At 45.4% G+C, this 22,658-nt stretch overlaps 1 protein-coding gene across 2 annotated transcripts in view; it reads left to right on the top strand.

The window, feature by feature from the left end:
• The window catches only part of LOC118505355, a 179,849-nt gene that overhangs the window by 140,699 nt on the left and 16,492 nt on the right, over positions 1 to 22,658 (top strand). For both annotated transcript variants that reach the window (XM_036041029.1, XM_036041028.1), the window contains exon 4: positions 9,873 to 10,145. In XM_036041029.1, the coding sequence (XP_035896922.1) occupies positions 10,026 to 10,145 (120 nt within the window). In that variant the 5' untranslated portion in view covers positions 9,873 to 10,025. The remainder of the gene's footprint in view (positions 1 to 9,872; positions 10,146 to 22,658) is intronic.

The following is a 22,658-nucleotide window of genomic DNA, read 5'->3' as shown; positions in this document are numbered from 1 at the left end:
CGCTCCGGCTACCTGTGTGCCACACTATTGATGTGACAAATTATATACAGCACAATGGTAGCGGCCACTTGTCCGGCGACTAAGCACGCCCAGAAGCCACGAGCACGGCCCCAAACCGGGCACTTCATTACGCCGATTTGCGCAGCATCCATTTAAAAGCCAATCAATTGCCCCTCTCTTTCCCCACCCACCCCACAACGAAGAAGTTCTTGCCCGCCTGCCGCGTTTAAAAATAAAAACATCAACCAGAAGCAGCAGCACGACCACGCCGCGCGAAGACGACGGTCTAGAATGTGGTGTGGCGGACCGCCCGCTAGAAGAAGGGCGAGCAATTCAAGAATCATTCTACCCGTCCCCGATTGCGACTGCTGAATGACCAATAATTGGCCGTGTGGGGATATCTGTTTTTTTCCCCTTCCTCAACTCATATTCTCCTCTTCGAACTGCTGCTGCTCGAAGGCGACGAAACGGCGCAAATACGAAAGATTTAACGGGCGGCAAGCGACGAACCTGCTGGAAACTGAATCTGGAAAGCAACAGTAGGCGATGACGGCAACGAATGGGGTCCAAATGAAATGTGGAAATGCTTAAACGACAAAGCCACATACACGCACACACACACTCACAGGCCATTCACTCTATGACAGCGAGCTTTTGTGAAAGGAAGAAGACAGCTTTTGCATTTGCAGAAGAACATTTATTTGCTAGAACTGCGTACGCATTGAACCGCCGGCGTACCATTGTGCGTTCCATTTTTGGGCCCACTTATAATTGGGAAACCGCCGAGCCATCCAGCGGCCGCGTCCAAACCCATTTTTCTGCTTCGGCATTAATTATTTATTTTCGTTCATTACTCTCGCCGTCGCCTTACTGGGGCAACTACTCCGAGCGTTGTTTTTACTCGTAAAGCAAAAATGTTTATTGATAATTATTTTTACAACCCCTATTCCCATCTCGCATCGCAAAGCATGTTCTAACAATTAAGCCAAACTAGCTCCGGTGTGCAAAAGCTCTGACGAGCGTGTTTTATGTACTCGACCAGACCGTAAAAGATATGCGGCGAGGTTTTTGTTTTTGGTGGCGATCTACAAAACCCTTGGGAATTTCCTAATCAATGTTCCGGCTAGAGGACGCCTATTGCTGTTTGTTTGTTTGTTTTTGCGTTTGGCATTCTAAAGAACCAGCAAGCAGCTACATGACCGTTTTTCCACCAATACACGGCACCACCCGTTCAAAACCGTTTAAAACAATTCCCTTCAAACGGCTCACTCCGCCGCTATCGTCGTCATCCTCATCGTAAGACAGCACACTAAATGAGCCATCGTCAACCGCGTCACACAGGGGTAACAGCTGTTGCGATTCGGCAATCACCGTCCACCGAAGATTACAAGTGTGAAAACATTTCTTCGATAGCTGCCCAATCCCGACTGCCAACCGCTCCGTCTAGTCGCAACACAATAAAACCCACCATTTTATGGTCTAGTTTTACAAGCTTAGCAAAAGCCACAGCATACCCCGGTTCGGATGGCTTGCCTCATCGCCCAGCTGCAAGCCAAGGCGGGAGTTCCACCTCAAACCATACTAATTATTCGCTCGTAAATTTGAAACAGTCACACACAAATATACAACTTGTGGAAATCCGGCAACGCCGAAGGAGAGTCCTCCAGCATTCGGAACCAACTCCTTCTCTTTCGCTCTCGCACTCCGGTGGGTAAAAGCTTACCACATGAAAGTTTTTGAATTGTGGACCCACGGGTTCAAGAATTTATAAACTCCGCTGCAAACTTGGGTGCCCGAGAGCCACCGTCTTCATTAAGGAGGGACCCAGGCAGTAGACTTGGGTGGAAAATAAAATCAAAAGAGGAAAAAAAGCCCAAGCGAGCAGCAGCTCGCCAAGAACGTGGAAACAATCGAAATTAATTGCTTTACACCGTTCCGTTTTAACAACAGGTAGCTTTAACGTTGGGGCGCGTACGCCTTAGCACACCGAGCAGAGTGGCCATTACATCTGCAATTCTAGTAAGCATTAGACATTTGGCAACATGTTGTGGTTCGGGGTGGTTTGGTTGGCACACACCAATTCGCCAAACGGGGGGAGGGAAATACGTTATGCAGCTTTATTAAAACATTCAAACGAAAAGAAACTCATTTTATTACAGGCACACACTGACACAGGGTAGTTTGTGGTCTGTTCTATTGGTGAGTTGTGAATGGGAAAAACTTTACGAGCAGGGTAAAGGAAAACTAATGAATAGTAGACCGTGCACAATAATTGGAAATGAATCACGACCAATTCGCCCAATAAATCATGTAAACATTGTGAGCAAGCTCATTAAGCTTCGAGCATAGTTATGGCGTCGTAACTGTTACATTTACTACGAGGTTATTTGGGAGGGTTCGTGAAATTTCACCTCAAAAATAGGTGACTTTATAAGAATATTATCCTTTATAGGCTATAGGCTAAGTGCTCCACGTTCCAGTATAACTCCATACATTGCTGATGCTGTCGCAGCTGAGGTCAGTCCGGATTCTCTTCTTGTCTTCAGATTTTTTGTCCAGGGAAATATCTTAGTATATCATAAGGAGCTCCAAATCATATGCACAAGGTTGGTTTGGGATGGCTTGGACCCGAGGTTATGGCATGCAAAATCTGTATACTTATTTCGGCAAGTTGGTGATGATTTTTGTGTTTTAAAACAGTTAATGCTTTAAAATACGTTAATTAAACATTTTCCATTGTACAAGAGCTCAACTACCTAGTTAAACATTGCTTCTGCTCCGATAGCTTAACAATATATTTCTTTGAACTAAAAGCATGTGAAACATGTTACGCAAACCACAAAAAAACTTATTTTATTATAAATTCTTATTTTAAAAAAATCCATAATATCCTGCAAAGTAAAAGCGACAACAAACAGCTTTCGCCGGTCCGCGGACAGTGTGTGTACCACATCAACCGATACATGCCAATTAGTGCACGATGCGTACACACCGAAATTCGTCTTGCTTATCCCTGTTTAATTGGCAAATAATTGTACACAGTAATTAAAACAATGCGGCCGCCGTGTGCAGTAAACGCGAGCGCGTGTCTATCGAGCATCCTTAACGCCCGAAGCCATTGTCCGCAACAACAAAAAAGGTAGACGGGTACTGCCAAGCGTACCTTTCCCGGGCAGTAGTAAACATGCAGCAACATAAAATGAACAGCAAATGGCGAATGGTCATATTTAACCGCGCAAGCGGCGGTGTATATCCACCTACTGGGGTTTTGTGTACTTTCCGTCGCTTCCGCCTCGCTTCGGAAGGTGTAGTGTAAAATCGAATTTTTATTATTAATCAATTTTAAACCATAACTCTGTACTCTGTTTCTACTACTGCGCCCTTCGCCGCACACCTATTTCGCGGCGAAATTCATCGTGCGATTCGGTGGACACAGAATTAAAGATAATTGAAAGAAATGTGTGCACGATTCAATGAATGCATCGAATCAAATGGATGTACATTTCGAAGGCTGGTTGGTCGGTCGGGCGATGGTTTTTATTGCCCGATACGATGGTGTAATTAGCGTGAATGTGTTGCCATATCGAAATGTGGAACCACAGGGAATGACGAGATTGAGGGTTTTTTTTGGGCACACGCTTGTTCGGTTTTTGTGGTAAAATTGTATTTACATTTCTCAACACCGAGGGTACCGAAAATGAAGGAGTGCAGCGGACCGACCAAATGTAACTGCAGCAGAATGATTGGGACCATTTTCTGCTCTTGTTTTATTTTATTTTCACCCGTTTTCCGCCTGAGCATATTATTAATATAATGTAATTATATTTCTTTGAATTGTTGCGCGAGCCTACTGTCAATATTTCTCCACCGGAAGCACACAATGCAAAACTCACCCTTTTTTGCAACCTCACTGCAACATAGTGCTACAATTCATTCCTTAAACCTCCTGCCGGTACCGATCGCCGGCAGAGCAATCGCGCTTTTTTTCTCTTGCTTGTGCCTTTTTTTGCACGCCATCCCGGAGAATACACCTTCCGGTGTACCGCAGCATAAAATATTCACGCCAACATTAATTTGTTATTAATATCGTATAAATTTGTGCAGAAACAGTGGCCAGCACTTCACAAACAATGTGCATGAAATTGGAATGTGTTTTGGGTTGGTTGTGCGTACTTTGGTCCGCAACACCGAACCATTCTGCACAATGAAGCGAACCATAGAACAGTGAAATCAGCAGGAATGTAGGTTCCTGTTCGGAGCGTCGCTCGTACGCCGCCGGGTACTATTGTGTGGTAATGAGTGGGCATAATTTCCCCAACTGCATGAAATATTGACTCGAATCCGCAGTGCTTTTTTCTTCCACTCGGTATTAATGCAGTCTGCAGGTACGGAGTCTGAGATTGGATGTACATAAAGTTGTATTTGCGAAAGACATCTTCAATTTATTATCATCTGTTTCCATTGAATTTTAAAGCTAACCGCTGGGATAGTCAGTAAGTCAACATGCGATAACTGTCACATAGCGCCATCTCGGGGGAAATCTGGCGAAGTGAAGCGCGCTCCAAGAATGAATGGAACTACGCTCTCATTAACCTTAGCCACCTAGTTGTCTGCTAACGGCAGCACGTATCGCTTTCTTCGTAACGCGTACACTAAACGATTCTATAAATAAATATGCAAATAAATCTCGTTCGCAAAACGAACTACTCTGAAGCAGAAAAAAAAACAGAGCAGAACTCGCCCCCTTTCACAGGCCGTGCTCCTCTTGGAGCTGTTCGAGCCGTGGATGCATGTCACGGTAATAAAACCATTTATGACATTTACACGAACGCTGTCTAATTGCTGCACCCGAATAAATTATCTTAATGTTGTTGCTGACGCTGGTGCAAGATGTATTCGCGTTAGCTTGGGAAAAGGGAAGACGGAAACGCAACGGTAGCGCGTTTGGTTGGGTGTTCTTGCGGTAGCCTCGCTCCACGCTCTCTCCAAAAGGAAGCTCCAGATTTTATGCGGGCAACGGTAATAACACTGGAACGGGCTGCAAATTTCCTTCGTGCCGGGACTTTCTTTTTCTTCCGTGGCCTGAGTGACATAAACGAACGCTCATGCTCATTGACCTTTAAGGGGGGACCTCAGGAAAGAGTTGGCAAACCGAGAGGAGTTGCAACCGCCCAAACTGTTCGTCATGGTGGTAGCGGTGAAATATGACAAACATGTGAAAACCAGCCGTCATCCGTCAAAGGACGCGGACAGAAATGTTCATAAAAGATCCAGAACGCGTCTCCTCATCCAGAACGAATCTACAGCCGAGCTGCTCTAATGAGAGGCGCATCGGATCGGCGGGAGACGAACCCGTAAGACGGCTGCTGGCTTGTGCGTTCGGAGCAGTAAATGCCTCGTGTGATATGATTTGTCGTCGCCTCGGCGGACCATTTCTCAAATAGCTGCGTTTGGTGCACCACGCGCCCGGCCGGCACTCACACACTTGAAGGTGCATCCGCAGCGGGTAAAAAAGAACAGCCGAAAGAGATTACCCATCCAAGGAATCAAGAAGAAGCGCACGAGTCTCTGCTCATTCTCATTAAAACAGGACTACCTTCCTTCCAGTGAGACATTTATTAGCGAGTTCAAACATACGAACGGTTGCACACACGCGGACGGGAACTGTCCCAGAGAAGGGACGAAAGGGGGTCAAGGGTGCGAGGGATGCGCTGTACATTGGCAGCCAAGCATTAACACCCGACAGTCGGCGATGTCAACATTCGTAAAGTGAGGAAGATATATTTTCGCACGCAGCTGTGAAATTGCTGGTGACTCTTAACACCAGTTTAGAGCGACAGTCATTCTTGCCGACCGGGCCATTCTTCATTGCTCTCCACCGTCTGGCGAAAGGGGGGCAAGTGGTTCTGGGCGGTGGACATGCATATCTCATTCAAAGGTGCAGTTCGATCGCGTTGCGGTTGTCGCGAGCTGTCGCTTGTGTTGTTTGTGGTTGTGTTGGACCTCAGACCGCGAGAGCGACACGTCAAGGATTGGCACCACCGATAAGTGAAGATCTTTTGCATCAAACAGCACACTCACACACACACACACACTCGGTTATGGGTGGATTAAAACAACATGAGTGGGATTAAAGGAACAAGACAGAAGAAAAAATGCGTTAAAAAGGCGATCACAATTTTTCGAATTACTAGATTTGATGTCACTTGAATTTGACATATAGCGATTATTTGTTCGAATCAGCGCCATCTACAGAGATGATATTGCTCAGGATCTCATATTGATTTACTGGAGGTCCTAAACTTCTAGTTTATATTTATAGATACTTTTCTACCATCAAAAAGCGCCCCCTTACAGAGAAAACTAATGATCTTTACTTAGTTTATTTCGAATCGCTCGAATATTTTATCCAAAGTATTAACCCGTCCCATAGTGAAGTCAGTCTTCAGGTCCTTCAATTCGCATTGTACTCCTCATCTTATCTGCCATGCCCGCGAATGAATCTCGCTCGTCTCTCCCAATCTTCCTGGCAAAATCCCTCCTTTGCTCGGCTCACTTCATGCTCTCGGTACGCTTGATTTGTGTTCATGTTCCTGCCGTCTCGGGCAAGAAGCCGGCCAACCGTATGTTTGCCGCTGGTATGATTTATTCGCTGGCTGGAAATTATGATGAGTGCGGTTTAATACCGCATAAGCTGCCGGGAGATTGTTCATCATCCATCACTTTGTCACCTACGCGCTCGCCACGGCTCTCTGGCGCAACAACAACAGCACGCCCGAGATAGGAAACGATGTTTGACGATGTGGAATGCAACATTCGATTTACTGACCACTCTACCACTGTGTCCAAAACATGCTCAAACGCACACGAGCGCGCGAGGCTGGCAGAAATTACAATTTCCAAGGCTTGCGTGCTGGAAGACAGTCTTCCGAGGTCTTGCTCATCCGGTGTCGGCGTGAGTTGTACGCCACATCCCACGCTCAATCGGTCTGCCAATCGGTGTACTTGCTCTACCGATTACCGCTGCCAAATACCCGCCCAGCGCAGAATATCAATTTTGTGACCCATTCTGGCTGGCTGGTTGGCTCGCTGGCGCAAAACCCCAAAAACCCCACGCGCACATTATCGATACCGCAGGACGGAGGTTTTCGGCTAGCGAGGATAACATCAAACGGTTTCGGTTTTAGAAATGCACTAAATTGTGCTATGTTACAAGCGAACGGTGACCACTTGAACGCCACACACCACCACCAGGCAGGTTGTGCATCGCACGGTACAAAATCAATTCGTACGCTAATTTATGAACGAACGCTCGGGGGGAAACCATACGCACAATAGCCGGGATCGGATGACTGAAGCTGGGGAGGAAGAGTTTGAAGCGCCCAGGATCGACGAGGATGGCGACAATAAAATTGACCATGTTTTGATTGTTTCCTGGTCACCGAAATTCCAATTCGCTAAAGATTCCAATGAAATCGGTGCACCATTTGCTGCCAGTCCGTGGAAAGCTAGCCTCCAAATGAATTCGCGGTCAGATGAATTATTTAAAATTTCCACCAAATATCGGGCGCGCGTGTGTGGATAAACGTCGCTGCCATGGAAACGGATCCCAATCGATGGTTTGTTGCGGAACATTTGACGGTTTTATTATGGAGCATGAAGGCAAGCAATTCTGGTGCGTTTCAGGATTATTTAACCTATTTTAAATCAATTACTGTTTTACTTTTTCCTAAATATGATCTGGTACTCTACAAAAATGAAAAAGCACAGCGTAGAAGTATTAATGTTAAATCCTATTCAACCCACTTTTCTGGAAAAAGTTGGAAATGAATAAGCAATATATAAATATCCTATTACATCTACTCCAATGATTGTCAAAGAAATGAGCTCTAATTGAAGCTAGTTTATTGCTATTACTTCGCTTCTATTGTCACCTGCATCACCAAGCATCTGCATAGACGCCAATGGTGCAGTAATTCTAAACTCTTTGCCCTTCACACAAAAACGAACTGCGCGGAACCATGCAGTGAGCAACAGGGCGCTGTCGGGGAACTACTGCTAGCAATAGACTCCGAACCTTTGTCGTTCGATTCTGATTGTAGATTACCTTCTCCTATTGGAGCCAACCATTTGCTGTGCCCCTCGTGTGTTCTGTTTTTCTTTCCCCTTTTTCATCCATTTTCCTATCGCATTTTCCATTCAATTCTTCCATATCGCGTAAACGCAGTTTGATCGTTCTTTCTCCCCGTTCGGTTGTTGTGTTGTGCTTTGCGAATCTCTTTTTTCCTGTCCGTTTTTTATTTGCGAAATATTCAAAACCCTCCCTAAAGCGGTGGATGCGTTAAGTACCGCGAGTTATGGGGTTTTCGCATAAATTATTCCCAGCATAATGTTGTTCGATTTTTTCCCAGATCAAGATTTTTTTTTTCTCCATCTCTTCTGCTGTTCTGCATCCAATCAATAACGGCGTGGAATATTGCATGGAAGTAATTCAACTCGACTTTATGTTCTTTCGATTCGGATCGCGAGGGTTTTTGCTCCCCTCTCTCTCTCTCTCTCTCTCTCTCTCGCTGTTCGCAGTTGTTTAATTTAATACACAACTATTACCGCCCATGCCTGTGCAGCTTCCGTGGGTAGCGACTTGAGTTTTACACAATTTTTCGCAACTTCCATCGAAACGGAAGCAACCGGTAGGGCCAAGAACTACCGCCGGCTCTCCACCGCCGATACCGAGGCTCGTTCTTGATTTGATTTGATTCGTTGGTTTTATTAGCATCATATGTTCATTTTCTTATGCTGCTTGAAGTTGTTTCTCGTTGCTGTTGTTGGTTTTTTTTGTGAACCCTCTCCCCAGCCGTTGTTTTATTAGCTTGTAGGTATTTTACTGTTATTGATTCTAGTGTGTGTGTGTGTGTGTGTGTTTTTTTTTCGGTTTGCTTCCCTTTTTTGTACGGTTCTGTTCTCCTTTTCGCTTACGATACGATCGATTCTCCCGCGCAAAACAATCCCGGTCGAGAGTTTAATTCGCTCTGCCGAGCGGCAAGAATTTAAAGCCACGTTCCAATCGAACGAATTTCTTTCGCGGTCTAACTCAATTGCGGTTTTCGGTTGCATCTTATCGATACGAAAACAGCGCGCGACGGCGAACGATGTTGATGCTGCTGCTGCTGATGATGATGATGATGATTGTGTGATGGCCATTCCGGGCGAGCGGGAGCTGATTGGAGTTGATTTATGGAGCAGAAATCAACACAGGCCGACTTGATCGCGCACCCAAGATCTTTACCTTGCCCATCTTTCCCGCTGGTCGCCGTAGTAGCCTGGTGGCGTTGGGTTGTTATCGAGTTGCGGGTTGCTTTATTTACTCACTGTGTCTAGCTTTCCTGCCTTTCCCCCAGCCCTGGAAGGTCTGGGATTTTAGCTACCGAAACATAAATAATCAACGGAGCTTGCAGAACCGAAGCCGTACCGCCCGATGGGAGTGATCAGATCGATCCATTAACCGTGAAGAAAATGAGCTACGCGAGCTCCGTTCGCAGCTGCTTATAGTCACACACAGCATCATCGTCGCTAGAGTCGCTTCTTGTCTACCGCCCCGAGAAACCGCAGACCATTGAGAGTCTGGAGAGCGGCGCAGAAAAAAAGAAACAGAACGCCTTAAGCAGAATAGATCCAATGGCTGATTGAAATGATTGCAATGATGAGCGTAGAGTATAGGGTTTTTGTTAAACGAACTCAATTACCTGAGCACTTTGCGGTTTGCGTCGTCGAATCGGTTTCATCATAAAAATTAATCACATGTTTCTAAAGCGATTTGTACAACATTAACAATAACAACCTGAATTGTTTTCCGTTTTTTTATTCCTTCACAGAAACGAATATCCCAGCCATTCATCTTCCTCAACAAACAAACACTATTAGGGAAACATCGGATGGGTGGGACATCGGATGGAAATATCCGCCAGTAAAACATCATCTTGCGGATTTCATGGAATTGAAGTCCAATTTGTAGGAGCTCACAAAATATGCCTGTCCCCCGGCTTCTTCAATCACAGCATCAAAATCCATTCGCCCGGTCTGACAAGTTTTGTCAACGCTCGCGAACGCGCATACGTGTGTCGCATCGGATTTGTCTCCATCCTCGGGTAAGTGTCAACATTTCATGCAAAAATATCCCCAAAACCAATGTCAAACAAATGTCACTAAACCAACCGAAAGTAAAAATCGAGAACCAAAACCGCCCCATGATCCTTCTCACTTGGGATTACGGAGGGCCTTCGTCCCTGTCTAAAGGATTCACACGCTTCACGCGTTGATTGACTATTCGTTGGAAACAAAATGGGAAGTCCATCTCTCAAAAAAAAAACCCCGAAAAGCCGTTGAAAAAATCACATCAGCGCATGTTTTTCACCCCCAAAATTGCTTCCCCACAAACAGCCATCCAACAGTTACTAATAATCCTGCCCTGTTACGAAGAACAAATCAACCGACCGTGAAAGTAAACCTCGCGCTGCTGCTGCTGCTCCTTAATGTGACAATTCGTTCGCCGCAAAAGCCTGGCGAGAAGCGCGATGCGCTCCACTTGTGCCAGAAGCACTTCATTAATGTCATGTTTTCTCGCCACGATTTCTCGGCGTTTTGTGTTTGTGTGTGTGTGTGGGGCTGTGTATTAATATTTCGCTACAAAATTTGCGTACCGCACAAGGGGTTTTGCAACATAATCCTAACCCCGCCGAAAACCGAAAAGATATGGACCGGATCGAAAAATCCCATCCGACGGAGATGGCCAATTCACAAATCCACGCTTGGGACAAGAGATTTTTTTATCTAAAGACCATGCTCAGCACATCGAAACATAAGCAGTGGCCAAAATAAAAGAACACCACAGTAGTGGGGCCAACCCGACCAAAACTGACGATGCTGTTGCTGCTAACGAACGCGACATTCCGGAGCGTGAATTTATTAAGTGTCGGCATTCATGTTAAACCTTTGCTTGTGTTTGTTTTCTTTTTTAGAGGTTTTTATTCACCCAACAACTCGTTCGCACAATGCACCAACGAATTGCAACGGATCCGTACAGAATGCATCCTCTTGTCATCACCGTGTCCGTGCCCTTGCGCTGGCTGAAGGTGTGCATCTTCACCATGTTTGTTGTCCGTGGTACGCTGTCTTATGAGGGATAGATGCCGAGGAAATAAAAAAGACTTGTACGCAACACGGGTCCGTCGTTTTCCACTTTCCATGAAGGCAAATTTTCTTCCCAACACTACTTCGGCGTCGGTTTGTAAGATGCAAAATGCAGCCTCTCTACGCCTCCCTCTATATTAGGACATGCGGCTCAGAAGGGAACGCTCAGCAAATCCCCACCGTTAATTGGTTCGTCGGTACTTGGAGAAACCGTCACCACTCATAACTATTTTAATGACAGACCGAACAGAATTGATGCTCATTAAATTAACTTCACATTTACGGACACCCTTCTTGAACTGCAGCGAGGAAAACTCAACGCGACTAAGCCCATGGATCACGATGTCTTCTCCCCCCTAAGCTCCTTATGGTTTGCTTCGTCTTATGTTTCATTGCACCGGTGCATCTTCGCACAACACCATGCAAACGCTTCTCTCTTTAGCAGCGGAATTTGTCGGAGAATGTAAATTAAAAGGTGAACAATATATCTCCTCGCCAATTTATGCAACCGTTACATTCAAATGATGCCCTTCGAGATGTAATGGCGCTGCGTGGAATGTAGAAGCGATGTTTCTTCTAAGCAAGCGTAATTATTGATTGCGGGGATGGACCGATTGGATTGGAATGCTTTCGACATGTTGTCTTTGATCGCCGGGGTGAGTTAGTTGGGTGAAATGATTAGACCTTAAAGATGGGAAAGTGGTGTTCTTTAAGCTAAATCAGTATTAAAAAAGAATGATTTGATTTAAAAATGAAACAAATGTGAAAGGAGCGTGTAAACCTGCATTCCTCACCAATGTATCGTTTCATCAGCAAAGCAATCATCTTCTCACCCAATTCCCATGGCAACACTTCTTTGTAACAAACACGGCAACATCAATACCCCAAAAGCGACACCAATATAGCAGAAACAAAAAAAATGAATCGCCCGCAAGAATTGGCAAAATGCAATCGTGCGCGTGCAATAATAACGATAATGCCGCGACCACTAACGGCGACTAAAGCCCAACCGGAATGATTTAAATTTTTGTTCGTTAATATGACATTAAAATGGCCATAATTTACCACTTACATTCATTAAGCACGCCACAGCGATCCACGATGCTGCGCCTCTTTCTGCATTGGCACCTCGATTTCTGCGAGATTCGCGAATCGCGCGCGCGCGCAGCACACACGGTGGACATCTACAGCCAAAGGAACAGACCCTCGAAGACGATCCGGTTCCGCTTCTAATGAGCATTCCATTCGTGCCGACAGCCGACCTGTTTCTGTTGTTGTGGTCCACCGTTCGGTCTCCCAGATGATGATGCTCCGAGCGTATGTGAAGAAGGAGGCCGAAGAACGCCAAAGACAGAACGCCATCGGGTGGAATGTTATTCCAGGCAGCGACTGTGTGGTGCGTACATATATTATCCCGATAAATGCATTACAATTTTCCACACATTATGGTTTCATTTTCGGGAACAACTTTATTAGCGTCCCCTTATGCGGAATCGATCCTGTGACCGGCTCGATTTGGTAGCGAATTCGAATTTCGAATTGGATACACACGGATGTTTTTGGGGTGCATTTTTTAATGGATCGAACAGACTGCCAATAATTCCCCCGAGGACGGACACTTGTCTGCTTGCTTGCAACTATGTGCCGCAGGAGCTTGGTGGAATACATTTTTTATGGCACGACTTTTACGGTCTGCTTTATGTGCCTTCCTTCAGTACGACGGCAGACCCACAGGACATGCGGAGCGAAACATTTAGAATATTTTTTGCAATTTCACCAAAGTGGATTTCTTTCACTGGCCTCACCACACCACTGTGTCTGTGGCCTGTTTCAATTTTATTTACGCTCCACACCAGCTGCCGTAAATCTTTGCCCCAAGCTCGATGGGCGCTCGCCTCGGTTCTGTCGCGTTGTCATCAACGCTGTCGACACAGACGGCTTCCTCCCGGGGATTCCGTCCTCAAGGTTTTTTCGTGCCCAAGGCAGCCGCCTTGCACGGCCCAACAACGGCACTGTCTGGCAGGTTTTGCGACCCGGGAGCGCACAGTAGATTACTGCTTACTGCACACCGAAATTGGAATCCTGTGTCCTGCGCCACATGATGCTGTGTAGTGTGTCCTGCACAATGGAAAACTTTACTTTACAACTTTCATAACTGCACGCGGCACACACTGCCACACACCGGGAGGATGTAAGACGATCTTTGTGAGACGCCGACGAAAACTTGACGCCATTGAAATGAAAAGGTCCTAGCGGGGACGTGCATACTTAGTTGGTTTGCCCAACTGCCTAACAAATGCTTGAAGGTGTCGCGATAGGTCACCGATAACTCTCTTCTGGAATGATATTTTTATCTGCCTCGGATCTTAATGGCAAGAAGTAAGTTTATTTAAATTTATATTGAAACCACCCTTTGTTTGATGGTGGGTTAAAGCTCTGGTGAGTATTCTGCTTCTCATGATGCATGATTGGATGAAGTAAATGATTAACAAATGCAGTATTTTGGGCCAAGAAAACACGTGAGACTCATTTCAAGCTAGTGAACAAAAGATTCGTTGTTATACGCCTGAAAGTATGCAATTTGGTGTCATGCGCAATTAAATCGTTCTATCGCAGTTTCAACATAATCTTTTTCCCTTTACCTTTCTTCATAAATCCCACTAATAATAATAAATTTAAGAAGATTTTTGCTCATTACGCTAGAAAACTGTAGTAAGAAATGTGTTTCTCTACCTTAAATCCGTTTTACACCATCCTTTGAAGACAGCTTTTCTTCAAGAGCAAGTATTTATTTGCATGCCTGCGGCGATATGTTCTCCCCACACACTCACACACCTAACCACCTTCCAAGCCTTCCTAATAAGATCTAATGAACCACCGCTGTTTCTTCGCACGCACAACGAATCCTTAACCATCCGCCCCATTCTTAGGGACACATTTCCGCCGCCGGCTATACGGCATAATCTACTTGAGTCAATTCTCATACCCGCGTCCGTGAATGATACTCCAAATGTAACATTGTTAGAGTCATCTTGGGTGGGCGAACATGTGCCATAGACACACACACACACAAGGGTGGTAGGCAAAAAAACGGAAGCTAAAACCACCATCATATCATATCAATGTCGTCCACTTCACTTAGGTGCCACCGTTCGACACGATCGAAATTATGCTCATCATCTTCATCACCTACGGGGAACTTGGCGGGGCCGAACGAAAGAAATGCGTCTGCCAGAACGCTGTCTGGTCGAGTCCAATCACGGACCACAGCCGTAGAATCAGCCCCACCCTGTCCTTCCGCCGTGTAAAACTTCCTTGCGATGCTTTTATCGAATCAGCCCATAATAGAGTAATTTAATTCAATGTACTACTTCGGGCCCAAGCACCAAACGCGAAGAAAAAACCTAGCAGAAGATATGGTAGAAACCGCATGGAAACGTCTTCCAAATGCGCACATTCTTGACACGTTTCCGAACAGCCGGAGGTGAAATTACATTTCACACTTCAACGTTTCAGCTGGGCTCAGTCTTTGGAGGCAGAGACAGTCGGGCGGAAACGCATTGAAGAAGGTACGGAAGTCCGCAAATTACTTTGGCCTTCCCCCGAATTCTAGATCCAACTTTGTCGTCATTGTGTTCGGGTTTTTGGGGCGTTTGGAAGCTGGAAACGTATTATCTCTGCACGAGCACTCAAACAGTTTCCAATATCTGACCGCCAAACAGTGTTTCTCTTAACGCACCGAAAGCTGACCACCAGCTCGGTCCATCTGTGTATATAACTTCTAATGTCATAAGCACGCAGGGATGGGATCTTGGTGTCAGCTTTTCCGAATTAACCTCAGCAATGGGGCACTGTTCGTTCGCAACACAAAACAAACAAAAAACCCCAACCCAGAAGAGAGTTGCAGACCGTCATCTGGGCCATTACTGTTATCGGAAGCACATTACCACTAAACGAGGAATATATTGGCCATTGTTTTGTGGTCAGCAATTTTCTCCGACACTACGAATCTATTCTCAGAATAGCAGGAAAGAAAGCGCCCATGTCTCGCACTAGATGGACGCTTGGCACGCATGATCGTTTCGGAAGTGAAATTGATCCACACTACATGGATGGATCCAGTCTCCGCAAAAATGGTTCACCCCTCCTGTAAAAGCTTCGGGGAGTGAAAGAAACACAATCCCTGGTCCCAATTCCATTCCCGACGGGGTTGTTGGATCCTGCTGCCGTTGACACTTTATTTAGCGACCAAACAGTAATAATCTTTAGCTAAATCAGCCACCATATGTCGCCGCTAGGACTCCGGAAATGGAAAAATAAAGCCATTAGTTTGACGAATGCGCTACAGAAATGGAGTGAGGTGGTGAGAGGTGTAGGGTAGAAGCCAGATGAAAGGGAAAGCAATTTGTTACGGGGGAAAATTATACACCAACAATCGGAACCACCAACTCTGCCACGCAGGAAGTCTCCAGTGGAGTCTCTCGCGCTGGCTCTTTCCTCTCCACGGATGACTTGGGAAGGACAGTTTTTTCGGACAAATACGGCCGACTGGCACGGAAGCTGCGACAACTTATCCGACGACCTGCTAAACCGGTACTGTTTTTGACGTCAAAAGCGACCCACCACCACCGTACCGACAAGTGACGATGTACGAACACGGGAAACACAAACTACTCTTGCCGACAAGAATACGACATGCTGCAGTTCATGTTTTAGGCTTCCCTGCCCTGTTTTTTTTTTTTCTCCTGTGTGGCGATTCGTACAATCCATTTTCAGACTGCCGGCTTATTTCGGGCTAAACAGTTGGTAAAATTAACTTTTCCTTTGTACCGCCGGAAATACGTCCGCTAAATGCAGACCGTTTAGTCGAAGTTTTGTTTATTCTCGACTCGGCAAAACGTTACTGAACAAGCATGACATATCAAAGAGAGGTAAAATCGTTGGTTTTGTGAACTTACGTACGATGTGAAAAAACAAGGCGCATTAAAGGGACAATCAAACTGTGCCAACACTTGCACCAACCTCACTATTGCTCGTGGTAGCATTGCATAGTTTTAGGCGCTTTTTTGAGATCAAAATTGCATACTTTTCTCAATTCGATTAATACTTCGCCTTGTCCTATGCAATCTGCATGGCATATGAAACCTTACAGCATTTATACTCGAATTTCGCAAACAGTAACGATAGCTAGAATCAGTAAAAGAAACATTATTGCATTTTTCCCCCGTAGCTAAAATAATGACGTAAAAATAACTTTGCAAACAGAGTCGTCACACAGCCGTTTTGAAGCTCCTCCTTAACTCTTACTGTTTGTAGGTGCTCGTTCCGGAGAAAATGACTTTGCAAGTTACCACCTTTTTGTGATGATCTGAGCTGAGCTGTTTCTTTTCTTGTACCATTTTCGAATCGAATTGTACCACACTTAGCACAAACGACATTCAACCTACTCCGACGGTACTGACGGCTTTGTACCTTGCCCTGGCTTGCCGTAAGTATTTTGCAAATAACTTCTTCCGTCTGCAATACACCGGCATGACGGGGCATGACACAAGCGTTTTCGGCAACCGGGACGGAAAACTTTCACCACCGAAGGAAGGAAAACAACTTTCGGGGGGAACATTTGTGAGCCAAAGTCACGACTGTAAGGATAGCAAATGTCCTCAAAAGAAACATGCACAAAGTAAGAGAAGGTTGGAAAGAATTTGTATGAACAATGCAGTGCTCGTGGAAAATGTTTTTAAGGTTTCTCAAGAAAGCAGGATTTTCCATTAAGCTTTTTCATGAAATGTGTTTTTTTTCCTATGAGTTAAGATGTTGTAAGTCTTAAGTGTGTTTTGAAGAGTCTAGTGCTCCAACATTATTCGTTATTAATTAAAATCCTTCTACACTACCAGCTGTTCCCAATCGGTGCTAGTCAGCTCCAATCTCAGCTCGAAAGCGTTCAAAATTATGAACACGGTGAATACGAAGCGTAAAACCATCCAGCTGGGTTGACATACCAGGAAACGTCATGAATATTGTACAAAACAACGTAAAAACTACAACCCATCTCCCGAACTCAGTGCGGGACCAGGAAAATAATTGATTTAAAACTCATGAACGTACTTTTCTTCGTTTTGCGACAGCTAGATAAAGCAACGAAAAAACACGTCCAAACTACACTCACTGACTAAAGATCCAATTTCCTCCCGGAGTCATCTGGAGTTCATTAAAACATTTCCCTTGCCATCCACCTGACGACCAGGAAGAAAGAGAGAGAGAGGGAGGTTCAGGACCCATTGTCGGGGGAAATAATTCGATTACCCCGGTTTGCGGGAACGAACGTCAGCGCAACGCCAACATCCACTACGGTTCGTTCCCTTATTTCCGACCACCAAAACGCTATTAAGCGGCCGGAAGAAGTTTTGCCTTTTGCCCCCGCCGCCGTCGCGCATCCAGAGATCAGCTCAGGAACTTTCCGAACGATCTCCACCCGGTTTGCCAACAACTGGGTCAGCGGGTTCGATTTTCTCCATTTAAAACTCAACTCGATTAGTGTGGCCGATGGGAACGCAAAAAAAAACTAGAATTCTCCTCCAACTTGATGATGACATAAATTTCTGCTCTCTTCTCGCCCTTAATGCTAGCCCGGGGTGGGCAGGTTTCGCAAAAGCAAAGTTATCTGACTCCTGGCGCCTCTGATTGTTCGATTTCTGGCCACGGAAAACAAGCGTACAGTGCAGCTGCAGCTCAGCCTGCCTGTTCCATGTTCCTGACGGCCTGACCGCAAGCTGCAGCTTTTCCAAGACACTACGGAAATTACGTCCGATCCTGGAAACTTCTTCACACTGTGTCTGTTGGCCAGTCGGACAAACAGAGGGCAGTGTGGGCCGTGGAAATGAAAAGTTTTATTTTTCCCATAAATTTAATTTTTCAACTCATCAAACTAAGATCCACCTCTTTGCGAGGTGGAACTTCTACTCCAAGGGGAGAACACCCCGGCCCATGATGCCGGACTGTATAACAAATTGGACTGTCTTCGTTTTAACGTCCCGACCCGACGTCTTATAGCGGCGCGTCGTTGGTGTTGGCGAGTTGTATTTTATTTTCCCAACCTACCGTTAAGAAACTACTGCGGAAACTCCATTTGGCCCGGAACAAGGATCTATTTCAATTAGAGTGTCCAGGTCGCTCGTTCGCTCACGAGGGGGTTGTGATTTGTAGCAAAACGGTACCCATTACGCCTGCTTTTCTTCACTCGAGTTTTAAACTTTTCTCTTTTGTTACGTGCTGAGCAAAAAAAAACTTTCAATCCTTGTCGACAGGAAATAAGGATAGCAGATGTATCTGTGTGTCGGTATACGTGTCTGCAAAAGGGTAAACGAATTTTTCGGACTTCCAAAATTTGGAATCCCAACGGTATTTGAACCCGTTTCCGGTCAGACCAGGTGTGATTGAACGACCACAAAAAGGGATGCCCTCCAAAAAAAAACAAAAAGTAAACGTTAAGTACACACGACCAGCGATGAAAACTCGGCAGCGATCCGCACACGAGAACCGTACACCGGCAGTGAAGAAAGCGAAAATGCGGAACAGGTTGTGCTTAAGCCGTGAAAGGATACTTTTAATTAATTTTAATTTACGACTTCTTTACCCTGGCCTCGTTGACCGCTTTTTTGGGGATTCGCCAGTGGACGTCCTCCGCTAGTGGACTTCGGATGCGTCTACAACTCATCAACCTACGGCTGGAGCGTCCCGTAATCTGGAAGTCGAAAGTCGAAAGGTTAGCTCAAGAAACCATTTTCTGAGTGTGTCCTAGAGCCTCGTTCACAATGGCAGGAAGGGCGGATATGCTTTTGACTTTAATTTTAAAATTCCTCTAAAAAATATGCAGAAACCCGTTCTGGAAGGCTTATTTTGTCTACTTCTGAGTTAAACACCTGAGGTTTATGAATGTTTCCTTATATTTCGATTTCTTTCCATATCTAAGACTATCTCGTTGAGGTGAAACTTATATGTATTCCAGCGAGTTCCTGCTACTAGTACTTTATTTGATGTATCAGAATGTCAAACTTCTTCAAAAATACATATAGAACATCAGTACATTCCTCAGCAATATCAAACATAAGTCAAAAATCTTCAGAGGATTTAGAAATTTGAACGTCCAAACATTGGCCCGGACCTGGACCACTGTGCGTTTCCCGGCAAATTGAGAAGATGCTCATCACTCCCATCTCCTTGGAGTCCTTAGAGTCCTTGTTCTAGCGATAGGCTCCCGGTTCCCGAGTCCAGAGTCCAGATAACAGAACGAAACACGTTACAAAATTAATAAGCTACGGCCGTAAATTACTGACTTCCCAAAAAAGGGATGGATTTCGGTGTGTGTTTTTTCATCTCACCTGCCGGAACCGAAACAGACAACGTCCCATAAAGGAAGGTGTGAGTTTATTGGTTTCATCTTTCAACCAACCGGCCTAGCTCCCACTAGCCCTACCGTGCCCTACTCTCTCTCACCTTTGGTGATGATTTTCCATTTGTTTTGAAATCGTTAAAATGATCCCTTTTTTCATCCCGTCAGCTCTCGGAGCAACGGATTGGTGTGGGAAATCCTGCCAAAGAAGACGTTGCGAACCGATTTCTTAATCAACTGTGCACCACTCCCCAGACACGACATCTCCGGGCATAGGAAAGGAGTTTGCGAAGGGAGTAGACGCGCTCCACTCCAGATCTAGCGTATCTTAATTAGATGAAAATTTGCCTCGAATCGTTGCGTTCTCGAGCATCCTTTAACAACTGACTGGCAAGAAGGACCGGCGTGCATTGACCGTCCGATGAAAAGTTGTTTGACTAATTTGAACCATCAAGTAAATTCGATGATTACGATAAAAAGGGGACAGGCGCACGGGCGCAGTGGCAAACTAAGTGAAGGGCTTTTTTCTTTGATGTTAATTTATTACCTTTTCGGGATGAGTCCATCTTTTACCACGTTTCCGAGAATCATACCATAACGGGCAACGGAGCTAGCTGCCATCCTAGCTTGGCGCTGGTGATTAAGTGTGGAAAAGCTTGCAGATAAGATTTGGCCAGAGAGAGAGAGAGAAAGAGAGGAAGGGAGAAAAGGGAGTTTAATTTGAACAGGCGGCTGTTTGTTCTCTACCACGCTTTAAGAAAAAACGAACCGTTCGTATCAGATTTCCGAAACAGGCAACCAAAATTCATCAGATTTCTCTTGCTTGCTTAAGGGACTGGTTTTTGTAAAGTTGTTTTAACGTAAATTTATGTACCAAGTAAATTATTACAATTTATAATTAACACCACCCCGGCTCGTGCAGCCTCGGCAGGATCGGGAAAAGGATTAACAGGCAGGAGTCGTCGATTCATATTCCTTCCATTATTCCATTAATTTTATTGCTAGGATGGGATGTCTGGTTTTACGACACTACCTACCGTGATGCGTTTTCGATGTTTTTCTTACAGCTTTATTGCTATCATTAGGAGAAAATCAGTTTTTTGCGGTTGCTTTTATGATAATTTACAGCAAATATTAGAATTCAATTAAAATTTATGTCGCAAATCCTTCCCCTTGAATGGACGCCGATAAATTCCATCGAAAACGATAAACCATAAAGCACTGGCTGGCTGGCTGGCTGGCTGGCTGGCCACCAATAAAATCTGGCGCGATTTTTAAAGTAAAGCACACACTCTCAGCCCATTCCACTACAGCGTGACAGTGACACTAACCAGCTTTCCCGGCGCTCGTAATGATAATTTATTCCGACCTATCATAAATTCAAAACCATTCCCTTCTGTACCGTCTGGCTAGGCAGTTACTACTGTTTTATTTTACTGACGCTTTCCTTTTTTTTTGTTCTGCCCAGTTTTCCACCGAGCAGCGACCAAAGTGCGAAGGAATTTGGATCTGTTGCTCGTTACGCGCCACTCGCGTCCGCACACACACAGTAGTCACAGTAGTGTACCAGGGGCTTCGATTTTTCCTCATTGGCGGTGCATGGGTCCCGGATTTTTACGGTCACCGGTGGAAAAATAAATTCTAATTGAAGAACCATTCCCTCATACCATGCTGGAATGTACGCGCGTGTGTGTGTGTGTGCTTGTATGTACGTGCGTGATTTCAAGCTTTCCCTGTCAGTGGTAGGCCAACCGTAGGAACTCACCGTAATCACGCGGGGGAAAAAAAAACCCGAGCGTAACACAATATACCCTCATTTAGCGGTTTCGGAACTCGGTTGTGCTCGAAGTGTTGCTCGTTCGCCTGCCGTCGCCCCAAAAAAAGGACATCCCAACCGGTGAAAATCACTGCATTATTAGACCATAAATATTTATCAACCAAACCACCGAATGACGATAATAATAATGATATTCTGCGCCTGGAAATGGAGCGCGCATTTTTCTGCGCGCGCGTTTCCCGTGACAATGACTCATACACTTATAATCAAATTTCCCGACCCCGGCTCCGTTTGCCTTATTTCACTGCGAGAGCGGGAAAATGGTGGAGTTGGATACGCACTACAAAGAACACCATTGGAAATTAAGATCACTCCCCGTACACCGTACACCGCTAGAGCCACGCTGCAGGGGATGTGATGGGCGAATAATAAACAGACACTTGCTCGCTCTCGAGTTGCTTAAACGAAACGAAACCTTTTCCTTTCCAGCTATCAAGAGCTTCCCCAAATCAAGCACCCCATTCATGATGATGCGGGCGGGATGCCCCTTCAGGTGATGGAACGGGAAAATGATTTCCTCACTTTCACTTGCGATAAGGATCTTAACGTCGTCACCGCTCTGGTTGGCTGAGACTGGCTTTCGGCTTTACTTTCCGGCCGTAGCACGAGCAGCAGTACGAAAAATCGAATACATTTATTTATGTACAGTGGTCTTATAGCGGCAGCGCAAGAAGAATTGAACATAAATTTCCTATTGAATTCATTTTATCCCCCATAACGCTCCACAGTGCTCTGTGCGCTTGCTTCTCGACGCACGGAATTCCGTATTTCACCCCATGCATACACCGTTCGCGATTCAGCTCGGTTCATCAAGAGGTACTTGTTTGCAGGAATATCGAGCCTTCTTTCTTTGCTTCCGCAAGGACATCAATATTCACCCCCACTCTGCTGCTGCTGCTACCGGTAGGCGAAACAAGGGAGCAACGTTCGGCGTGGAAGTTACTTTTTCACGCACGCATCATGTCCAAGGCGGGTGAGTAAGCCACAGATTGACATCTAATAATCGTCATATTCCGATTTGATTATGTTGTGTGACACTCGAAATCGAATTTCTGCACCCGAAACCAGATAAAACGGGAAATGGAGATGAAAGGCGAGATAAATATCAAATTTTCTCCACCGACCGACATGCCCTTGTGCTGCATACTGTGATGGGTGGAAAATGTTTTGCGTGAAGTGATGATGATGGGAAATCGCGGGGAAAAACTTGCTCCTCTGATAGGTTCTGGGAGGGAAAAATGAACT

This window comes from Anopheles stephensi, chromosome 2 (assembly GCF_013141755.1).
Source record: "Anopheles stephensi strain Indian chromosome 2, UCI_ANSTEP_V1.0, whole genome shotgun sequence".
Lineage (NCBI taxonomy): Eukaryota > Metazoa > Arthropoda > Insecta > Diptera > Culicidae > Anopheles > Anopheles stephensi.
This window is presented reverse-complemented; position numbering and strand designations above follow the sequence as displayed.